At 41.1% G+C, this 23,393-nt stretch overlaps 1 protein-coding gene across 2 annotated transcripts in view; it reads right to left on the bottom strand.

Annotated features, from left to right (window-relative positions):
- NBAS (NBAS subunit of NRZ tethering complex) overlaps positions 1–23,393 on the bottom strand; it is a 336,415-nt gene that overhangs the window by 75,349 nt on the left and 237,673 nt on the right. For both annotated transcript variants that reach the window (XM_034659882.1, XM_034659883.1), the window contains 2 exons: positions 19,986–20,236; positions 18,615–18,949 (listed from right to left, as the gene is read on the bottom strand). In XM_034659882.1, coding sequence (XP_034515773.1) covers positions 18,615–18,949; positions 19,986–20,236 — 586 coding nt within the window. The remainder of the gene's footprint in view (positions 1–18,614; positions 18,950–19,985; positions 20,237–23,393) is intronic.

Genomic DNA, 23,393 nt, shown 5'->3' with positions numbered 1-23,393 from the left:
TATGAGAGAGTTTTCACTGCCAGGCCCTTATCTCTAGAGCCTCCTTCCCATGCTTTCATTTATACCATATTTCTTATAGTTTACTGAAGGTACTTGGTTTTGGGGGTTTTTTTTAATGCCTTTATTAAAACTGCTAAATCTCTCTGGAACATTCCTCCCCTTCTAAGCTTTCCCTCCGTGCTACTCATGACAAATACCCCCCATATTAGGACTCAGCTCAAATACCTCTTCTATTCTGGGGCCTTTTCCTGGCTATACCCCAGCCCTGTCGACCCTGTTGACCCAACTATTAACCATGTCTACCTTGCTTTTTCCACATCACAAATCATATATCAAATCATCAGTTATGAATCTTTCACTAATTTATCTGTTGACCGGCTTCATCTACGAAAAGTAACCCCACTGGCAAGTAGGCAAAAACAACCAGCATCCTGAGAGGGGGGCAGTTAGACCAGGGTCTTCCCGCAGGTACCAATGCTCGCAAAAGCTGTAGGCACTACCATAGACGACAGGGCACGCCTTTTTCTTCCAAATTCCTTCGCTGCGCAGGCTAGAGAAAGTATTTATAGACTAGCAATTAGGAGGTAAATCTGTGTATACGTTTAAAAGATCCTAAAGAGAGAGGATGGAGTGTATGGGATGAACAAAGAATGGAGAAGAAAAGGAAGCCACGTTGCTGAAAATCTACAGCTGAACAGTAAACTCAGAACAGAGAAATCGGCCAGAGAAGAGCATTTCAGGAGGGAGGTTATTTTCAGACTTCTCTTCCCCATGGTTTTTTTTTCATGTTAAAATATGCTTTGGTACTTGCTGCACATTATTCTGAGATTGTTTATTTATTCCTCTGTCTTCCTCACAACTTCCGCCTGCTGTGAATTTAGAGCCTGCCTGCTTCACAGGAAGGAGTGAGCACTCCTTCTTGCACGGCCTGCAAGGGCTGCAGAAACACGTCGGCTTGGTGTCCCGCCAGACTCCTTCTTGGGTGCAGGGACATCCTCATTTAGGATCCGACCGGCCAATTTTCAATCTCTGTTACTAATTATTACTTTAGCCAATTTGAAATAATTTTCCAAGCGCCCACAGAGAATGAGTTTTCGGTTTGCCAGTCAGGCCAATAATCATGATCGCCCCAGAAGGGCTTTTGCAGCCAAATTTTTCAGGCAAGGTTGCTAACACTAAGCAAGATCTTGGGAGCAGACCTCTATGTAAATCCTGACTTTGCCACCTTTAGCTCACAAGACACTGGAGCTGTTCTTCAGCTTCCTTGAGCTTTAATTTCCTTTTCTGTTAAAATGGTGGTAAAGTATTTACTTCCCAGGGCCGGCTGGAAAATTCACAGAGCAACATTACAATATCATTCTCTTCTGTCATCTGTTTGGAAGGCTGGGTGTGAAGAGGTAAATGAAGGCCACTGGTTCACCCCTACCAGTACTCAGGTGAGGCCTGAAGGTCTACAGTAGACTCTGGAAGGAAAGATTAGTTCCCCTTATCATTAGGGAGGGACACTGGCAGATGTTTAAAAGCCAACTCTTAGACTTCTGCATGTCCCAGTATTCACGGTGAATGCATGTCCACAATCTTCCTTTGAGAAGCAGCCAAAAGAGTCCTGTTAAAGATATGGTATCTGCTTGGCAACAAACTTCTTCATAATCTGACCACAGCTGAGGGGACCAGGGACCAGCACTGCAGCCAAGGGCAGCCACAGAGGCTGGACGGTGACCTGCTGGGTGTCTGACAGTTCTGTCCCACAGGGCTGCTCAACACTGCATAGTGACACAATGAAAAAGGATCCTGTCTGGGGCAATTTTAATATGCAGGGTGTGTGTGTGTGTGAGGGTGTGTGTGTGTGAGGGTGTGTGAGTGTGAGAGTGCAGGGAGGGGGGTGGTAAGCGCAAGTGAGCAGGTCTGCACCTCCAGATCACGACTTGTCAGTTGTTCACTGACACAGTTTCCTTTCACGCACATTCTCGTGGACACCATATTCTTACTATAATGCCTCACCAACGAAAGTAGTCAGACTGGGTAGTGGGGTGCAGGGGGGTTACCCCTTACAGCCTGAAAGAAAGAAGTAGTCACAGAATTCTAAAGCACAGAGCACACTGCACATCTGCCAAGGAAAGAATGCACGTGACTGTCCTTCCTTCATGTCTGAGCTAGCTCCCAACGCCAACCCCGGCGCCACACACGGCATTGTGCTGAGCCACGCACAGGTTTACGAGTAAGATGTACGGAGCATGAGGAAGGCTGAGGCTGATCTCCTCATGCCAATTTATGCTTTCAAATGCTTTACACACGGAGCCATTTCTAGGTTGCTGCCCCCACAGAGCCACTGGCCTCCAGCTGCCCCACTAACCTATACAGACACAACGTGATCAGTTTTCAGGTGGATTACTGAAAGCACAGTAACAAGTGAAAATAAATTTGCAAAACGGAGCTATAGTTTTTGTATAAACAGCATGTTTAGCACAAGGTTTCAGAATTTAACAGACTTAAATTCAAATCCTGGTTCTGTCACTTAAATGCTAGCAGTCTAGGGTAAGTCCCCTAACTCGTTGGAGCCTGCTTGATGCTCCGTCAAACAGGGGAGGCATCATGGACCCCACGTAGTCGATACGAAGAGCTTAGGAGACACTATGCAGTAGCTCCTGGCACAGCCCAGGCACTCAAATGCTACCTTTCTCTCCCCTCCTCAGACTGTCCTTCTCCAGCCCACGCACGGTGCACAAGTGTCCATGGGCTTCTTGCTTGCATGCCTTTTGGGGACTCTTCATAACATAGGCCCACCTGGACCAAACTCTCCAACTTCCTAAAGGTAACATGGACTTTTCATGGGCTCATGAAATACTTAATTATGTCCTGGACTTTACTTATTTCAGCTACCTTTCTTCTCAGTTCCAAGAGCAGAACTGTGTCATGTAATCCACATCAAATTTGGACCCGGAGACCTGGGTGTGAAAATGGGATTGGTCACTTGCTCCTTATTAAAACTTGGGACAATTATCCTTCAGGAATCTGACCTTTGCGCTAGAGATGATAATGCCTGCCCAATTCTCACTCCTACAAGAGATCTGTGAATATCAAATGGCCTAATGTTTGGGGAAATTATCACACTCAAACTCCGTGATCACATTCAGGCTGCCTGCGTGTATGCAAGTTTGCCTGGTGCTCCTAGATTGTAAGCTCACTGAAGGCAGGGATCACGTCTCACATTTCCTTTGGGTTTCCTCCACAGGACCAGCATAGGGCTCGGCAGCAGCAGCACCATCATTAGTGATGGCAGCCAACATTAATTTTAATACGTACCACTGCCCAAGCATGGTTCAAATCACTGCACTGGTACTGGGTCATTAGGTAAGGAACCCTAATATCTGTACTTCATCATAGAGAAATGGCTGAACTGAAAAGAAAGAACTCTATTAAGTTTTATGAACATAAATCTTATTAAGGATAAAAACAGGCATCCGGCAAGAGGAGGACAAACAGCAGGGTCAAGTATAGGGAAAGTCAAGGCATTGGAGGGGAAGTAGGTTTGTTCAAAACATGCAAATTCTAGGGACAGGAGACTTACTAACATTTTGAGAGCTCATAATTAGGGTTACAGTTAAAAACTGGGAGAGGCGCTCATTAAAATGCTGGAGGTGGGTGTCATTCTGACATTTCTCTGTTTTCCCCACTCTCTTAAACGATTACTGCTTTGTATCTTCTCCTCTCTCAAATCTCCACAGTCCTTCCTTTACTCAACTCAGTTTCCTTTCTTTGCCTCTTTGCTGACTGAGAAAATAGAAGCAGCGAGAAGCCAATGGCCTCCATCTCCTACCACCGCACCTGTGCCCATCAAGCTCTGCCTCCCTCCCGCTGTCATCATGGGAGGCTGACAGGGATCTTGTCCAAGGTCAACTGCTCCTCTGGGCTCTAGGGCCCGTCCACTCTCACCAATTACAGCAGAAATTCTCCTCTCTCCTTACCAGGTCTTTTCCATTAATGAATAAAAATATTGTTATATTAAAAAAAAATCTTAGAAGCCTGTCAGTCTTTGTTGGTTCTTTCTTATCCTCAAGTCTTAAAGTCGGAGTGCCCTGCAGCTTCATCCTCTGCTCTTCTTCTCTACGTACTTGCTCCCTCGGGAATATTATCCAGCTACCTGGCTTTAACTCCTCTCTATACACCGACAATTCTGAAATGTATTTCTGCAGCCCAGACTTCTCTGTTGACCTCCGAATTCATATACACAACTTCCTGTCAACAGCCTGACTTGGATATTTAAAAGTCATATCAATATTCAAAAAACCAAAAAACTCTTTGAGATAATTATAGGCTCGCAAGACATTGCAAAATAGTACAGAGAGATCCCAAGTACCTATGACCCAGCTTCTTCCCATGGTGACATCTTAAAAAAGTCACATCAATTTTATATCATAACAAACTCCTTACTAGCCCTCCCAAAAGTTGCTCCTTCCCAATCTTAGAAAATGGCACCCCCATCTGTATAGTTGTTCACAACAGTCTTGATACCATCCTGTATTAACTTTTTCTCACATCTCACCTCAAATACATCAGCAAATCCCTTTCGTCTTGTCTTCCAAAGCAAACCAGAATTTGACCACTTCTCACATTTTTACCTGAATCCAAACTACTCTCATCTTTTATCTGGAAAACTCCAACTGCCTTCTAAGTGATATCCTTTCTTTCTATCGTTCCTCTTACAATATTTTCTGGACAGCAGAGTAATCCTGCCAAAATGCCAGGCCTGATCAAACTCTCTAAATGGTTTCTCATTCGTATAAGGTCCTGCTTTCCTATTACCTCTTTGACCAGACTTCTTCTCCCACTGCTCCCCTCTCTCATTCTCCTTCAGCCACACTGGCCTCCTTGCTGCTCCTCCAGCATGCTCCTTGTCAAGACTTTTCGCTTCCCCATCCATGTTACCTTGGATAACTAAAGAGCCCATTGCCATCTTATTTCCTTAAGGTCTTTGCTTATGGTTACTTTCTCAGTAAGGTCTTCTTTGACCATCTTATTTTAAATTGTAGCCATCCTGCATCTTGAGTCCTTTCTAGGTTTATTTTTCACTTGTATCAATTGCCATTGCACATGTCTGAACTTACTCATTCTTGTTTATTGTCTGGTTTCCACCTCTTCCTAATGCACGGTTCCCTAAGGTCACAGGTGTTTGTCTATTCTGTTCAGTGTTATATACCCAGCACTGAGAACAATTCCTGATACGTAGTAGGCACTGATAATGATTTGTCCATTGTTGTATAACAAATTACCCAATTTTAGAAGCTTAAAAATCTATTATCTCATAGTTTCAATAAATCATGAATCTGGGTACAGCTCTGGATCAAGGTCTCTCCTGAAGTTATAATCAAACGACTGGCCAGGATTGTGGTTTCATATGATGGCCTGGTTGGGTGGCAGGAGGAGATCCACTTCCACGTTGACTCACATGGTTATCAGCAGCCTTGGTCTCTTGCCATGTGGAGCTCTTCACCACATGGCAGCTACATTTCCCAAGAGTAAGTCATGCAATAGAAAGTAAGAAAGAGCACCTAAGAAGGAAGCCACAATCTTTCTGTCACCTAATTTTCTAAGTGGCAACCCATCATTTTTGCTGTATTCTGTTCATTAGAGAAAAATCAATAAATCCAGCCCACACTTTAGGAGAGGGGATTACACAGGGGATTAAATGCTGGGAGATAGGGATCATTAAGGGCCATCTTACAAGCTGTCTTCCCCAGCACTCAATAAATATTTGTTCAATGAATGAACAAATTAACTAATGGTGTATACTAGAAAAAAGAAGATCCTAAGCCAAATGGGAAAATCAGATTGACTTCTGTAGGAACTTCTGGATTTTTTACTCTTAATAAATGGAAAAGGGGCAGGAAGGACAAATAATCAACTTTAGAAGTATAAACACCATGTAAAACATTTAAAGGAGGAAACTTTCTTTTCTTTAGAGTCTTGTAATAGAAGGTCATTTTTCTCAGGATTACCTATGTTTTATTTATATATGAGTAAATAATGTTACATTACATCAAATTTTAAAAACTGTATTCTCTATCCTTTAAGTATTCTCTGTTCCTATTTATTCTGTGCCTTTGACAGTCATAATGGAATAAAAACCCAATTCCTTTTTAGGTTTTCTCTTCTATGCTTATCTCCTAAGCTCCCAGGTTTTTTTGCATTTTTGTCAAGATAGAATATGCTTATCAGACTAAACTTTCACCCTGCGAAACAGAAGAAAATAGTTCCTTAAAAGCAAAGGCTTTTTCAAGGGCAGGGATGGAAGGGTAATGTTTACAACTATAATAATATGCACAGGCTAGCTGAAAGTCAGCTGAGAGTAGCACACACTGCACATTTGAAAATCTTGAAATAAACACTCTTGGGTATCATTATTAACAAATATACGAAACGGAAGGCCTTCAATAACTGTTGATTGTGCCTTCCTTCCTACACACAGCATTTATTAAACTCTGAAATAGTACTTTTTATGTTAACTTATAATTCATTCATTACACATGCATACATTTACGCCAATCAACCATGAGCGTCTCAAAGGCAAACTTGGCAGTCTTTTGTTTATAGCACCTAGAACAATGGCAATGAAAAAGTGCGCACATAAACATTCCCTGAGTGTATCCGACATGAATAAAACTCATTCAGTTCAGAATCAAAGGAGTCAAATGATGACTAAACCAAAACCAGGTATCAATGAGAAAAATACTCATGAGATTAAAAAAAGAGAGAGAGAGAGAAGAGAAAGTTAATATTTAGTCATCTGGTAACACTGAGTAAACATTTTATAATACTTTCTAGTCGAGGTTAGTATGATTATAAAACAGCAACAGTGAACAACATAAAATTGGGGGGAGGGGGCTAATATATAAGCATAACCCACATAAGTACAGTTAACTGATCTTTGACAAAGGAGCAAAGGAAATGGAATGGGGGGACGATAGTCTTTTTGACAAATGGTGCTGAACGACTGGACATCCATATGCAGATAAGGAATCTAGACTCAGACTTTAGACCCTACACAAAAATTAACTCAAAATTAACTCAAAATGGACCACAGAACCAAATGTAAAACATAAAACTATAAAATTCCTAAAAGATTACAAAAGAAAAAACCTAGATGACCTTGGATATGGCTGTGAGTAAAAACTCACCCTCTGTGAGTTTTTAGATACAGCACCAAAGGCAAAATCCGTGGAAAAAAAACACTGATTAGATTAAAATGAACACTTCCGCTCTGCAAAATCATACAAAATACACAAAGAATTCTTAAAACAATTTTTAAAAAACAACTGATCAAAAATTGGGCCAAGGACCTTAACAGATACCTCACCAAAAAAGATATAAAGACAGCAAATAAATACATAAAAAGATACTCCACACCATGTATCTTCAGGGAAATGCAAATTAAAACAACAACGACAGATCACTCCACACCTACTAGAATCGTCAGAATGACTAAGATATGGAACAGTGGCAACATACAATGCTGGCGAAGACGCAAAGCAACAGGAACTTGCATCCACTACTGGTGGGAGTGCAGAATGGTGCAGCCACCTTGGGAGACAGCTGGGCAGTTTCTCACAAAACTAAACATACTCTTACCATGTACTCCCGTAATTGCACTCCTTGGTATTTACTAAAAGGAGCTGAAAACATACATCCACATAAAAACCTGCATATGAATGTTTATAGCAGCTTGGTTCAAAACTGCAAAACTTGGAAGCGACCAAGTTGTCCTTTAACACGTGAACGGGTATATAAACTGTGACACGTCCAGGCGATGGAATATTGTTCGGCACCAAGAAGAGATCAACTATCAAGCCAGGAAAAGACACGGAGGAAACTTACATGTGTATTACTGAATTTAAGAAGCTAATCTGAGGGGCGCCTGGGTGGCTCAGTCAGTTAAGTGTCTGCCTTTGGCTTAGGTCATGATCTCGGGGTCCTGGGATTAAGCTCCATGTCAGGGAGTCTGCCTCTCTCTCTCCCTTTGCCCCTTCCCCCCACCCCCGCTTGTGTGCTCTTATTCTCAATAAAATTAAAAAAAAAAAAAAAAAGAAGCCAATCTGAAAAGACCATATAGTGTACACTTCCAACCCTGTAACATTCTGGAAAAGACAAAACTACAGAGACAGCAGAAAGATCTGCAGTTGCCAGGGGTTGAGGGTAGAGGGTGAAGAGGCAGAGCACAGAGAATTTTTAGGGCAGTGAAAATATTCTGTATGATATCCTAAGGATGGGTAGATGGATACATGTCATTATACATTTGTCCACACATAAAACATACAACATACAACACCATGAGTGAGACCTACTGCAGACTATGGATTTTGGGTGATGATGACGTGTCAATGTAGGTTCATTGGTCCTAACAAATGTACCTTCTAATGAGGGATGCTGATAATGGGGGAGGCTGTGCAGGGGCAGCGGCAAGTGGTCTATGAGAAAACTCTGTACCTTCCTCTCAATTTTGCTGTGAACCTATAACTGCTCTTAACAAAAAAATAAAGTCTTAAAAAATATAGGAGTATGTCAATTTCCACTCAGGAACAGGAGCTTCAGAAATGCAGTGCGTCCTGAGACAAATGTGAATTAGATACCCTTTCAATTCAAAAAGTCATGATAATCAAAAGATTTGCATTCATTGCTGTAATATGTACTCCAATAATTGATCCATGTGGTTACACACACACACACACACACACACACCAGTTAACTAGAAACAGAGATATACCTAGTTTATTTGGCTTTAAAGCACAAATGTTATATACTGGATAAACTAAATTCCATTTTCTTTTTTTTTTTTTTGTAACTGGCTTTTTTTTTAATAATATTTTTTTATTATATTGTGTTAGTCACCATACAGTACATCCCTTGTTTTTGATGTAAAGTTCCATGATTCATTAGTTGTGTATAACACCCAGTGCACCATGCAATACGTGCCCTCCTTACTACCCATCACCAGCCTATCCCATTTCCCCACTCCCCTCCCCTCTGAAGCCCTCAGTTTGTTTCCCAGAGTCCATAGTCTGTCATGGTTCATTTCCCCTTCTGTTTCCACCCCCCTTCTTTTTCCCTTTCTTCTCCTACCGATCTTCCTACTTCTTATGTTCCATAAATGAGTGAAACCATATGATAATTGTCTTTCTCTGCTTGACTTATTACAGATAAAAAATATGTATATATTATATTTTCAATTTTCAAACTCACGACCCCAAGATCAAGAGTCACAAGCTCTTCTGACTGAGCTAGCCAGGCACCCCTAACTTCAGTCCTTTTACAAAACATTATTCTAAAACCTTAGTATATGTAAAGGTCTTGATAGAGAGAATCACAGTTCCCAAAGATGTCTACATCCTAATCCTTGGAATCTGTGAATATGCTCCTTACATGGCAAAGAGACTGTACAGATATATTAATGATATGGACCCTGAGATGGGACGATTATCCCACATTATCCACACAGGTTCCAATTTCATCATATGGATCCTTAAACATGAGAACCTTTCCTGGCTTCTGGTCAGAGAGGAACATGTGAAGACAGAAGGGTCAGAGAGAGGTTAATGCTGTTGGCTCTGAAATGGGGGAAAGGAGCCTTAAGCCAAGGAATGAGGGAAGACAGCCTCCAGACATGGGAAAAGGCAAGGAAATGGATTCTCCCCTAAAGCCTCCAGAGTCCTCCTCTGTTTCTGTCCACCCCCATCTTAGCCCAGTGAAACCCTTGTCAGACTTCTAACCTAGAGAAGCATAAGGCAATAAATTTGTATTATTTAAGCCTAGTAGTAATCAGCTCCAACAACACTAGAAAACTAAAACACAAAGGGATTTTTTTTTTTTTAAAGAGGAACATAAACTGTCAAGGAAAAGATGAATAGAATTGAAACACATGGAATCCAGGTTATTTGAGAAATAAAGAAAAAATGGGGATGAAAAGTCTTGGGTGATACAAGGTATAATTTATTCCATTACCCTAAGAGCAGTCACAGGGAGGAGAGGAAGTGGCTCTATTTCTCCATAGTTACAGAAAAGAGGATGGATCAAAAAGGCAGATGGGGAGTGCATATAAGAGAGTAGCAAATAAATGGATCCAACAAATGAATGGATTGCCTCCAAACACAGTGAGTGGGCCCTGTCTAAGGGAGTTAAAGATTACCATTTGCTGAAGACCTCTAACACGGAGTAGATAAGACCAGGAACGGAATTCCGGCTCAACTACTAACTTGCTTCTGACCTTGAACAAATTACTTAACACCTAACCTTTAGTTTACTCATTTCTAAACTGAGCCATAACGCTGGGTTGCAGGGCTTTTGGGATGATTATTAGAGATAAGGTAAAATGTCAAGCCAGTGCCTGGTACATAATAGTAAACAACAAATGGTAGCTTTTATTATCCTTATTGTATAGCACGGAGAGTGATTTCTGTAGATGATAGATAACGTCTCAGGTCTTATAATCTATTATTATTAGCTTGACATCCATTTGGATATGTGTGGGAGGGACACGGTCCTGAGAGAAGATTTTCTCAACCAATGTCTGGACAACTGGCTTGACCTGGTATCCTGGCAAAGCTAAACCCAATGGGGTTTCCTGTGTCTACTGTCTTCCCCTGCGCCCCACGCACCACTGAACCACTGCTCTGCTCTCCAGCATTCTAGGAATGTGTGTTTGGAGTGAACTAAGACCAGGACTCTAGAACCGTGTTTGGCTTGCCTGTTTCAGGGCTCGTTAAGTTGCATGGCTATGAAGCTGATGCTGATATGACGTTTCTCGCCCTATTTTTAAAATAAGATGCATAAAAATTTGAGGTAGGATTAATTTAACTTCAGATTGGAAGAAGCTATACTACTCAAGTGAAAGTGTATTTTTCTGAAGGAACCTGCTTTTACCTAGACACCTAAGTCAGACCTCTCTGGCTAAGAAAGCAGAAATGAGGAAAAATAATCCACGAGCCTTACATCCATGAACTTATGAATTTTTGATTTTGATATAACTGAAATACAAACAAAAGGGCAAGAAGATTTGATTTTTAAGATGTCAATTTCTCCTCTGGGAATTTAAATGGGGACTAAAGTTGCTGACCTATATTACTGGGCACATTTTCTACTCTCATTCAAACTCATTGTTTAACTTCCGAGGAATTTTAATTATCAATCCAGTTGGGCAAAGCCTGAGATAGGAAATAAAGAGTAAATTTTTAGCCTTGGCAGAACAGTCAGAAGAGTGTGCTCTTCTGATCTATTTCAGAGCTTTCTGGAAGCAGTGGCTTTATTGACACTGGAGGTTTCAGAGACTCGTACATCTGAGGGGAATGGCCTCATGAAATGGGAGCCCCAGGACCAGGTTCTGACAGACCCCAGTCAACTTTCTCCCCCCAGTGGCAAAAGCTTTTGTTATTAAGCTTTTGTTATTAATCAGGTAAGGGAGCAAAAAGCCCACTGCCCATTCCTCATCTTCCTATGACACTCCAATCACTCCAATCAACAGGCAGGAAACGACAGGAGGAACACCTGTGGCATCTCTCTGCCTCTTCTCCATAATCGTCCCTGCAGGACGGGAATGAACAGAAGCCATGGGGAGTGTGACTGCTCCCTGTCTGCAGCCTGCCTGTCCACACTATACACTGGTTCTCCACTTCTTTATAGAATGACTTCTGGGGCAGCTCTAATGAGTCAAGTTCCATGAGAGTATAAACGTGAAAGAGAGGCCACTGGGCCATAGACCCAGGCCACACTCTCCAATGCCAGCTGTTCCAACAACAGTTATTAACATTTATTTATTTGGTGTTTTTGCTTTCACCTTTCTGAATTCTAAAAGTGGGTGTTAATGAAAGAGGAGAGGAACATCATTAAGTATCACCTTCAAACACTATGGCAAACAGACCCCAGAAAAAAAATCACCTTTTCTCTGATCTGATATCCTGGCCTAGGAACAGAGCTGAGGGTCCCTTAGCAGATGTCCCCTTAACTTCAAGCCCCTTCTCCTTTCTGATATGTCTCTCAGACATCTCCCAGGCAACACTCCGCTAAGCTTGATTAACAATAAAAGATAAATGTGCTAGCTAAAAAAGTTATAAAAACTAAAATGTGAAGAAAGAAAAAAATACAACGCACAGTTCACAAATTCAAAGGGTGGTGTAACGGCATTACCAGGCACAAACTCCACCTTGCGTTTTCAAATTATTTATAATATTTCCATATGTGGAAAGCTGATGAGCACATTAATCTGCTTTGGGGCACCTGGGTGGCTCAGTCAGTTAAGCATTTGACTCAATTTCAGCTCAGGTCATGACCTCAGGATTGAGACTGAGCCCCGAGTCAGGCCCTGCGCTAAGCGTGGAGGCTGCTGGAAATTCTCTCTCTCCCTCTGCCCCTCTTTCCGACTCTCTCCCTCTGTCTAAGAAAAAGAGAAAAGACAATCTTTTTTAAGGAACTGAAAATTTAAGGAAATCCTTTATGCACTCACCAGAACATATCTTCATTATTCGTATTTATATTATAAATATTTAGGAAGCTGAAATGATCTCTCACATAAGCATCAAAGATGGCTGTAGCTTTGGAAACAGTAACCTAGGACAGTGGTTCTCAGAGCGTGAGCCGCAAACCACAAGAGTCCAAGGCTCTTTCGAGCAGTCTGCTAAGTCAAACTACTTTGAGGATGCTAGACGTTGTTTATCTTTTTTCACTGTATTGACGTTTATAGGTTGGTAAAAAAGCAATGGTGGATAAAACCGCGAGGACTCAGCACAAATCGAGGGAGTGGCACCAGACTGTACTAAGAGCCACTGTGTTCTTGGCTGGCAAATTTTCACTTAAGAATGTTCTTGATGATGGAATAAAAATGATTAATTTTATTAAATCTCAACCATTGAGCACACATTTTTTAAGCTCCTGTATGAAGAACTGACATATACACACGAAGCACTTCACCAAGCACCATAGTAAGGAAAGAGCATTTGTGTGATGGTTTGAATTATGAGTTGAAGCAGCTGCGTTTGCATGCATCACCATTTCTGCTTAAAAGAACAACTAATAGAAAGCTCTGGTTATTTAGACTTGGATATTTGGCAGACATTTTCTCCAAAGTGAACAAAATGAGCCTGTCACTTCAAGGAAAACAAATCATAGTATTTGCTGCCACTGATAAAATTTGAGCCATCAAGCAAAAAATTAGAATTTGGGAAAATGTATATCTACCACTGTGAGACTGACGGCTTCGCAATACTTAAACACTCATCTGCTGAGATGAGCGCTCATTTTAATGCATGTGACTTTGTTGATATTGTATAATGCAACTTTTCGACATTTGGATGATCTGCATAACTCAGTGGATCACTATTTTCCAAAGCTCTGATGCTTTTTATTACAAACCATACATGGGTAAAAGATCCATTCAAAGTGCAACATAGACCAGTGATTTTAATGTAACAGAGGACAGAAGGTTCAATGATGTAGTTTTAGATTCCACATTGCACCTGGCCTCTAAGAATCTACCACTCGTTGAGTTTCAGCACAGTATCAGAGGGGAACACCCCAAGCTATATATAGGCTATTAAAGCACCTCTCCCTTTTCCAACCTCACAACTGGATAAGGCTGGATTTTCTTCATTTACTTCAGCCCAAACAACAAAAACCGAATACAAAAATAAACACAAGAATCGAGCTGTGTTCTATTAAGCAAGACATGTAAATATAAAATAATGTCTGTCTTCCATTAATCTTTTTTCTTTGGAAATAGTTATTTTCCATTAAAATATTCATGTCAACCTAGAACAGGTCTATTATCGATAGTTTTAAATGAATTAAATATTTCCAAAATTTCTTGGTTTTCATTTCTAATATGATACATATCAATAGATACAACCTTAATAAAAAAAAAGTTCTTTAAGATCTTCAATAACTTTTAAGAATGTTAAGGCACCCAGAGATCAAAAGATTTTACAATCACCAATTTTCATAATAATTGTTTAAACAACATTTGAGGAGTGCCTACTTCATACGTGCTAGGAACTGGAGAATTAGATAAAAGGCACCATCCCTAGCCTCAAAGAACTTCTAATTTCATGAGGAGTGTAATTCTCAATTATAATAATTTTACTGTAAAGAAGAAAAACATTTTGTGTGCCTGGCTGGTTCAGTTAGTGGAGCATGCAACTCGACCTTGGGGTGGTGAGTTCGAGCCTCATGTTGGGTGGAGAGCTTAAAAATAAAATCTTTAAAAAAATTTTTTAACTTTCTTAGGACTGTCTTTTACATCTTAATGTTGTCAATGGCAACTAATATTGTATATGGCACACAGCTAATGCCTACTTAGTGATTCAGTCTGAATCTACACAATATGCATTTGATTCGTGCATCAGAAAGTCATATATCATGCCATGCAATTAGGTAATATGCATCATCTAAACATTTTTACAGTGGTTTCAGACACTGATTGCTCATTATGGTGAAAAATGTGCTGCCGTCCTTTGTTAAGAGATAATCTTAGCACTGTGAACACCCCAAAGTTACCGCTACAATGCAGCCTTTGATTGAGACAAACTTAGGAATTACATTTGATTTTTAGGTCATATGTTTTTTTAAGACAAATTTAGTCTTCCAGATATTTATGTCAAATAATCTGGATAATAGGATAAGGAAGAAACAGTAGCTTATTTCAAGAACAGTCATAATACGAAAAAGAGATTCCCTTATGCTGTTTCCATGGTTCTAGAAAGCAGAACAAAAAAGTGGAAACTATAAGAAGCCCAAAGAAAAATCCTTTACACACACACACACACACACACACACACACACACACACACACACACACGGGGTAGTAGCTGGATTATCAGTAGATATGATGATTGAGGGCCAAAAGTCAGACTAGATGAGAGTTTCCAAATATTTTTCCCACTCTAACCCAAAGGAGAAGGCCTGTTCCCATCAGAAACCAATGGTGGGGGCTGGAACAGAGGACTCACGTGGGGTGGGCTGAGGGTGGTAAATGCCCACCCAATTCCAGGTTGAGAAGCACCAGGCAGGATGCCAGAAAGCCTCTTCTAGTTCTGTGACTACCTGGGGCTTTTAAAGAAGGGTCCTAAGCAAACTCCTGGTGAGCATCTTGTAGGTGAGAGGAGTATTTCCTGTGTCCTTACTTACGGACGCAGCTCTCCCAGCAATCTGAAGTGCGTGGGGACCATACCAGGCCGGGATTAAGATGAAGGCTGAGACTGCACAGAAGCCCCCCCTTATCTAACCACATCACATCTGAACCAAGCACATAGTGTTTGGATCTCAATTTTGGCTTCTTTGACCATTTTCCTGGATTTCTAACCCATTACCTTGTTCTCTGTCCCTTTTAAAAAATCTTTCTACTTCCTGAACTAGAAAAGCAATAGGAAAGCAACTCTTACCTGACTCCACAAAGATGAACCGATTTCAATTTTTCAATTTGGAGAAAATGCTCCCAACTTTAGACATTCGTATTCTCCCTCCTGCATACTCATCACCTCAAATGTCATGCAAATGCAATCTCTGCCTACATGACATCATACCTTGTTGTGAATATTTTCCTCGGAATTTCCACAAATTCTGCTAATGCAAATGGCAGCTGAATGACAATTATCTTGAAGGTAAATGGCCTTCTCAGCTTTATTCGGTCGGGGGATGGGTACTAAGTGCAGGCTTTGCAGATACTCTTGAATACTAGCACCTGAACGTTTGCTTGCTGTTCTTGTTACGCACTCTAGAATTAGCTTACCAGTTCTTTCCGTAAGTTCGGTTTTTGAATTAAATGTGGGTATACATTTGAAAACTGCACACTATATATGAGTAGTATACACTTATTTTACATTTTTAACATCATGTACGAGCTGTGGGAACATCTGGTGTTTTGTAAATTTGGCCAAATCCAGCTGCACTGCCTTTTCGCAATGTGTCCTCTGACATGTAAGGGTTGTGTTCAATTTGAATTTCTCTCGTTCTCACTCACTCCGGCACAGTATTGTCTGATTTCAAGCAAGTCCCGTATCTAAACGTTTTACTTTTCCTCAATGGAAAATTAAAAGCTTGCCAATTAATAAAGTGAGGGAAAACATAAAGCTAGCCTAAAGACGTCAAATTAACTTTAAATGCCTCTGCCTCACTTCTCTATAGCTTGTCTGACTCAGTAGAAAACCATCTCCTGAGACAGTTTACTAGACAAGAGTGCCTTGCTAAGGATCATACCATCTGAACTAAGAGAAAGCAATGCCATCGTTAACTGACTCACTCTTTAGTGGGTCAGCCAGGCATCTTTTCCTCAGGAAAAATGCACCTGTGTGCACAAACAACTGTGTCATACATTCTCAGATGGTGGGAGGACATCTGAAGGTGTAAGTAAGGAACTAAGGTGATGAGAATGTGCCGTAACAGAAAACATCTGACTTAAAACATCATAAATGAAAATGAACTCTCTCAGTGGATTCTACACCCAACTCTTAAGTTTAATCATGAGTCAATAACGGCTCCTGGAAAATCTAGAACTATCTGTCCATTTCCATTTACATGCTCTCAATTAGCATATGGCCTTGGCCGCAGGGCTAGTCCTTGTTCCTGCCCTCACGTAAAATATTGAAAAACTGCTTCAGCTTAAGGGGAAGGAAACAGCCTTCAAGTGAAGGCCCTTCTGTCTGCCTGGCTTCCCACCTCATCTGCTTGCTTGTCTGGCTCCTGTAGCCAGTCCACCGTCCCACGTCTAGAGCCTTTTCCTTGGATTTCAACTCCCCACTCGGTTCATTCCCTTCCCTCAATACATACTTCCTGCATTGCTAATACTTACATAGTCGGGACAGTGACCCTCTTCTCATTCTCAGGAGATTCAAAATCCATGTTTGCTGGACTCATCTTTTCCCATATTTGCCAGGTTCCTGCCTCGCCTTCTTCATTTAGGCTCAGCCCTGCTCTGGAAACATCCCGTGACAGGCTACTCCACTTGGACTGAACATCCTTGGGGCTCCTGGTCCCTGCCCTCCCACAGCTCCTAGAATGGCTCCGGACCCTGGACCGGAGCTGCTTGTTCCGGGACTCCTTAGATACACTTCGACTGGGAAGATGGAGCAAAGACCCTAGAAAAAAGCCTTCCTGACTTCAAGGTGTGGCTCCTCTCTCACGAAACTAACCTCATGGAGTCTCACGTTCCTCACCTGTCAAAATGGGAATGATAATATTATCTGCACCATCGACAACTCAGCCACAAGGAGGCAATCTAGCCGGTCTAGAAGAGTCCTCAGTCTAAACCACAAAACTATTAAGTGGCGGGTTCAAAGTGCAAGCCAGGTTTACAGGACGCAAAACTTGTAGTCTTTTCAAATATACAATGTTATCTTCCTTTAAAATCTTTAGTTTCTTCCTTAAAAACAACAAAAATGATCATCTCCTTTCATAGTAGTGCTCATAAAATTTAAAACCACATTAGTAACAAAAGTACTTGAGTTCTAATAATTAGGAAATGAAATCCTTGGTCATCCACAACTGTTGATCTTACAAGTTACTTAGAACTATAAATCCTGGGGTGCCTGGGTGGCTCAGTTGGTTAAGAGTCTGCCTTCGGCTCAGGTCATGATCCCAGGGTCCTAGGATCAAGCCCCATGTTGGGCTCCCAGCTCAGCGGGGAGCCTGCTTCTCCCTCTTCCCCCTGCTCATTCTCTCTCTCTCAAATAAATAAATAAAATCTTTTAAAAAATAAAATTTAAAAAAAAAGCTAGAAATCCCCAAAGATGTTTGAACCTCTACCTGTGCCAACCTCCAAATGAATGACTTGAATTCTTAGCCTTTACAGTAAATTTTCAAGATAATATTAGCCACAATAAAAATTCTCATGGTAAGATATTGGGCAAACTTGCCAGCCAACTTGGGGAAGGAGAAAGCAGCAGCAAAGATGGGCAAGAGCAGATGAAGAGGAGTCCCAAAGGCAGCAGAGCTCAGCAGCTGAGAGCAGAGGTAGGAGGCTGTGCAGGACAGAGATGCCTTGTGGCCAAGTAGAGGGCAAGATGAGAAGGAGAGACACCCACATTATTTACTCTGTGTGAAACAGTACATTGTTGGAAGGATCCAGAGCACAATTTGGAGTCCAGTTAAAGGGGCTCAGACCTAAGCACGGAGCAGACATTAGAAAATGTCTACAAAGACTTCCATGAATAATTCCATCACCAAGTCATGTACTACTACATGGCATTCATGTGAAATTTTTTAAGTGCTCGATTTAACCACAGCTAAGTTATCAGCGTGCGTCTGAATGCAGGTACCATGGGCCGGGCAGTGGGAAGGTGTTTTCCACTTATCAACTGGAAAGAACAGGATGGAACATTTACTATAAAATGACATAGGAGAACTGTAACATGTACAAAACATACATGTAAATGAGAACAGTCGAGTCTGATTTAGGCAACTTGCACTCTGTGATAGAGGAAAATGATTTCTCAGAACACCTCATGCTTAGCAAAAAACTAAAATGTCAAACGTGTAAGTATTCTCCATCTTGAGAAAGTAAATAAAAACAATCTACAGCATGTGAGAGCAATTTTCGTTTCTTCTAAAGCATTCAATGCACTTTAAGCTATCTTTTCAGTTACCTTGGTCACAGCTTTTGGAGAAAACGTAATGGCGTCCACCGCGGTGATGAGGTCGCTCGGGTGCAGGCGATCAAAGTACTTCGTGCAGACATCGTAGGCGCGGAGCCACTCCGGGGAGGCCTCTGGGGCTTGTTTAATGAGGTGAGGGTCTCCAGTCCAGAACAACTTCTGTAACCAGATGGTGTACAGAGAGCTCGGGGAAAGCATCCGTCCATCCTTCGCAGGGATTTTGGGAACAAGTTTGGAAATAGATAAGATATTTTGACTTGAAAGAACTGGCTCCAGTGCTTCCAGAGGATTCATGTTTTCATCTGTCAGCTTTTTATAATTAAGACCTAATGGAAAGAAAAGAAAAAACAAAAACAAAAAAACCAGAGAGTAGGTTGATTCCAAGAGCTTTCACACACACACCAAGCCCTCTGTGTGGCTGGAGGGAAAAATTCATCTACTGGTTTACAGTAGACAGTCTGTCGATTATGCAGGTCAGAGGACCTGAGCTCCAGGCCGGGCCTGGGGGGTCATGGGCCGTGCACGGACCGCCTCGAGGGGGGCACTGGAGACAAGGGCGGCCCGCCGCTTCCTGCCTGCAGGGCACCCAGGTTTTCTTCCACCAGGGCACCCATCACTCACCGCACTGCACTCTAGTCACCCGTTCTTCATCTGGCCTCCCATCCACTCCCTGAAGGCCCGAAGGCAGGGGTTGGATCTTACTCCTTTTCCTCTGTGTCTGGTCCAGTTTCTAATTTGGTTACTCAGTAAACCACTGATAAGCTGAAGTAAATTCTCACAACTGTTGTAAGTATACATGAATATGGATTTCAAAGTGCCCTGTAAGTTATAAAGCACCACACAGATTGGAGAGGTAGGAATGTGTTCATTTTCTTAGTTATGAGCATAAGGAGACATGGATACCATTCTAAAGATTTCTACGATTTATCAAAAGTTCAAAGGCACTTATTTTAAGGGTTCCACACACACTTTAAACTCAGAGGAGGCTCCAGTGAAGTGAAATTCTGCCAAATTGCCAATTGTAAAGTGTCTCAGCCTTGTCCTTTATATCAGGTAAAATATAACTTCTGGGAGTAGGGAATAAACCTCTGGAGGATTAGTTAAAACCTCTGGATTTTAGTACTAGGCCTACTCTAAGTTACTGTGTGGCTTCCAATGGGTTTCTTATAGTTTCTTTGCTATTTAATTCCTTCAACAGTAAGTAAAGGAGCTGGAAAGATAATAACGAAAGTCAATTAGCGTCAAATCCTGTGGGTTCAGATCAATGGCAGCAACAACACACAAACATGATTGTATAAAAAAAAAATTAATCCCTAGATTTAATTTAAAGAATGAGTTCGAGCAGGGAAATGATCGTCTTACCTGAAGCAACTACCTTAAATTTCTTCAGCAGCCGAATGTGGGTTTCCGGTTTAATAGTGTATTTCCCAAAATCTGCACAGCCGCAGCTTTCCAGAAGAGAGAAATAATATAGCAATCTTTCGTGATCAAAGCCACCAATCGTGGGGTAAATATACTTGACCATGTGCTTGTGAAAGGCTTCTGGATCAGTCTTCAAAGTCTCAAAGAGATGAAGGGCTTGGGCTCGATTTTCAATTTCTACTGTGGACAAACTGAAATTAGGGACAAAGAAATTGTGTTAAGATTTGGTCCCTTTATTAAACAATGTGCTCTTTTTTTTTTTTTTTTAAATACCGAAGAAGGAAGGTTGCTCCTTAGAAAGTTCCTTCCTCCTGCCAATCAAATTCAGTAAACCACGAGGACACATGCAGTTTACATAAAGGGAAAGAGACGTGTTAGACGCCTGCTATTATACAATTTTCGTGTTATCTCACGTGGCTCACAGCAACCCTGTTTAGTAGGCATGACTTCCCATTCCTTCCAATGGGAGAGTCCCCCAACGCATCCCAGCCAGGAAATGAACCCAGACTTGTCCACCTCCATGATCCACTGTTTATTCATGTCACAAGAAACATTTAAAATCTGAGCTTCATTATAGAATGGTAACTAACCTTATTATTTCAGGAATTTAGGAAATGGCAAGGGGAAGAAACAGCTCCAACTCTGAGGCATGTAAGTTTTATATCCAAGAGACCCTGATTTGATACTGTGTTCAAACAGAATTAAAATAGGAAAGAACAGATATGTGTGCTTTCACTTGAATTAATGAATGCCATTTGAATAAAACACGGATCTTGATCTTTTCATCCTGACTTAGATGTCTTTATACCATAATAAAAAAAGGTCACTTAGATTTAAACTATTGAAAAAAAAAATTAAGGAGTTTTGTTTGGTTGATCAGTTTTTATTTGTGGGGGGAAGACTTAATTTTAGTCTTGGCTTCACCCTGGACAGAACATGCCTCCAGTCCAGTGTAACCCCGATGCTCCATGCAGAATTAAGTTTCAAACTCAAATTTTCAGAATCCTTCAGGCAGCCCTCAGCATTCCTCAAAATGCCCAGTTTCCAGGGCTCTTAGCAGTGGCAAACGACATATGTGGGGGCAGCTAGTGAGACTTCTGGCAGTATCAAAGGTAGATTTCTTACGGCTGAAAAGCAACTCCTCTGAAATATAATACCCTATTTATTAGAGCTCCCATTTTTAGAAAATGCCAAGACATGTTTTTGGTTTATGGAGATAAAGTTAATACAAATTATGTTTTAAAGTTTTTACAAGTGTGTGATAATACTTGGAATAACAGCAGCACTCCACAAAGTGAAAATATCAAGTAATTTTTTAAAAAGCTCTTTTACCTGTCACTTCAAGAGAAATCCTGTTTTTCTGCTAAGACACAATTCGAACATCTACAAAAATATCCCTATCTATAAAAACGTCCCTGCTCTATAAAAATGTCCCCGGCTGCCTCCTCTGAGCATCCTTCTATTCTGGTACTCATAACATGCTTTAGTTTTTCATTGCCTTGTATGTCTCCCTTACTAGACTATATCTCACTTGATGGCAAAGATGATACGACATCTTCTTGATCTTTAGTGTCTCAGTTCCAAGCATGAGCGTGAGGGGAAAAAGGAAACATTCAACATGTGTCTTATGAATGCCAAACAGATGGGTGGCTGAACAAAAACTTCAGTGTCCTCTACGGACCAGGCACTGTGGTCGGCACTGAGGAGGGCATAAAGGTTTACAACCTAGAGCTCTCATCCAGTGGTCTGAAAATCTAGTTGAGCTATAATACTTAGCGTGAAACAACAATGCAACACTGTGGTGTGGGTGGACAAAGGTCACAAAGTCCTAGTCCCATTAAGAGTAGGATCACTGGCGCTGTGGCTTCAGAGGAGGTGGCTGTCAATGTTAACAGAAGGCTTCATGAAGGAAGCACTTGAGCTTGCCATAGTAAACAGGAGTGAAGCGAAAATAATATAATAGAGGTTTCAAGACAAGAAAGCACGAGGTCTGTGCAAGAAACACGGACTATAAATGAATGGCTGGTCAGAAAATATGCTTGATACTATCACTACTCAAAGTAAGCAATGTCATCTCTGAAAGATACTGTACGCGCAGTGGTGTGCAAAAGTGATTCACAGAATTTATGTTTCTGCATAATTTGCAAAATGAAGTCTGAGAAAGTAAATAAGAAACCATGTAACCCCATTAAGATGGTTCGTACTAACAAAGATTTGTAGGCAGAACGGCACGCCTGATGGAAGGGGAGAACACACATGCACTTGTTACGCTGATTACTATGCAAGGGAAGCTAAATCTAAGTAATTAGCAACCTACAGAGGAGAAACTGCCATCAGAGAGGTTAAGCGACTCGCCGAGGACCAAGGGTCCACATCTGTTTGGACCCTGTGTGCATTCTGCTCAGCTTATCACAAAGCGGCCATCGACTGACGGTCAAGTGCCTGCACTACCATTTCAAAAACAGCATGTTTTTTTCTGTAACACAGACATTAGTTCTCTCTCCCAGCAGCATTACTCTAAAAGAGTCCTCCTGTCATACTTCATTCCTAACACCCAGATAAACAGAATACTCAAGACAGTCTCATCTACAAAATGGACAGTGACTAAGCCATCACAGTTTTAGTTCACTGGTGTTTGGCTTCATTCTGAATATAGTCTCTCTGAATCAGCATTACTTTCCCCCTTGCCCACCCACTTATTCTTCTGTGCCTACAATTCAGTTTGCCCTACGTACAATTTTACCTAATTATCTTGTCAACACAGATACTGGAATACCTTTACTGACACATGATAAATACCAAAACCTCCCTCCTCAGTAAATTACAATGTGCTAAGATCTTTTATAGACGCCAGTAATCAATAACTCATTTTAATAGTTTCCATTGAAAGAAGCTGTTATCTTCCCTTTGGAACAAGAAATGAAATCTCTGCTTAGAAAACAACTCCAAAGAACCCATATTCAAGAAGGTAGGAAGAAATACCGTGAAACCACTATGGACTTTTCACTAATCAAATTAATGATTACCCTTAAAAACTGTCTAAGTGCTTTTTCTTGAGCCAAGTTTTAGCTATAAAGCAGCTTATATAATATAGTGCATATTTAACTTTCAGAGATTAACTACAGGAAGAAACTAGCATTAGTTGTACCCAATGCACAAGGAATAAATTATGAGCACTAATCCCTTGATTAGTGTTCTGTAATGGCTTCAAGTTGTCAATCACCCAAAAATGTCATTCAAGAACAGCATGTATTGAAAGAACTTATATTTGTATATGAAAACAAATTTATTTAAACACATTTTTCTTTACTCCGTCTGAGACTGATAACAGTTCCATTACCTGAATTA

This window comes from Ailuropoda melanoleuca, chromosome 4 (genome assembly GCF_002007445.2).
Source record: "Ailuropoda melanoleuca isolate Jingjing chromosome 4, ASM200744v2, whole genome shotgun sequence".
Lineage (NCBI taxonomy): Eukaryota > Metazoa > Chordata > Mammalia > Carnivora > Ursidae > Ailuropoda > Ailuropoda melanoleuca.
Note: the sequence above shows the minus strand (reverse complement) of the source record. Positions and strands in the feature narration are given on the sequence as shown.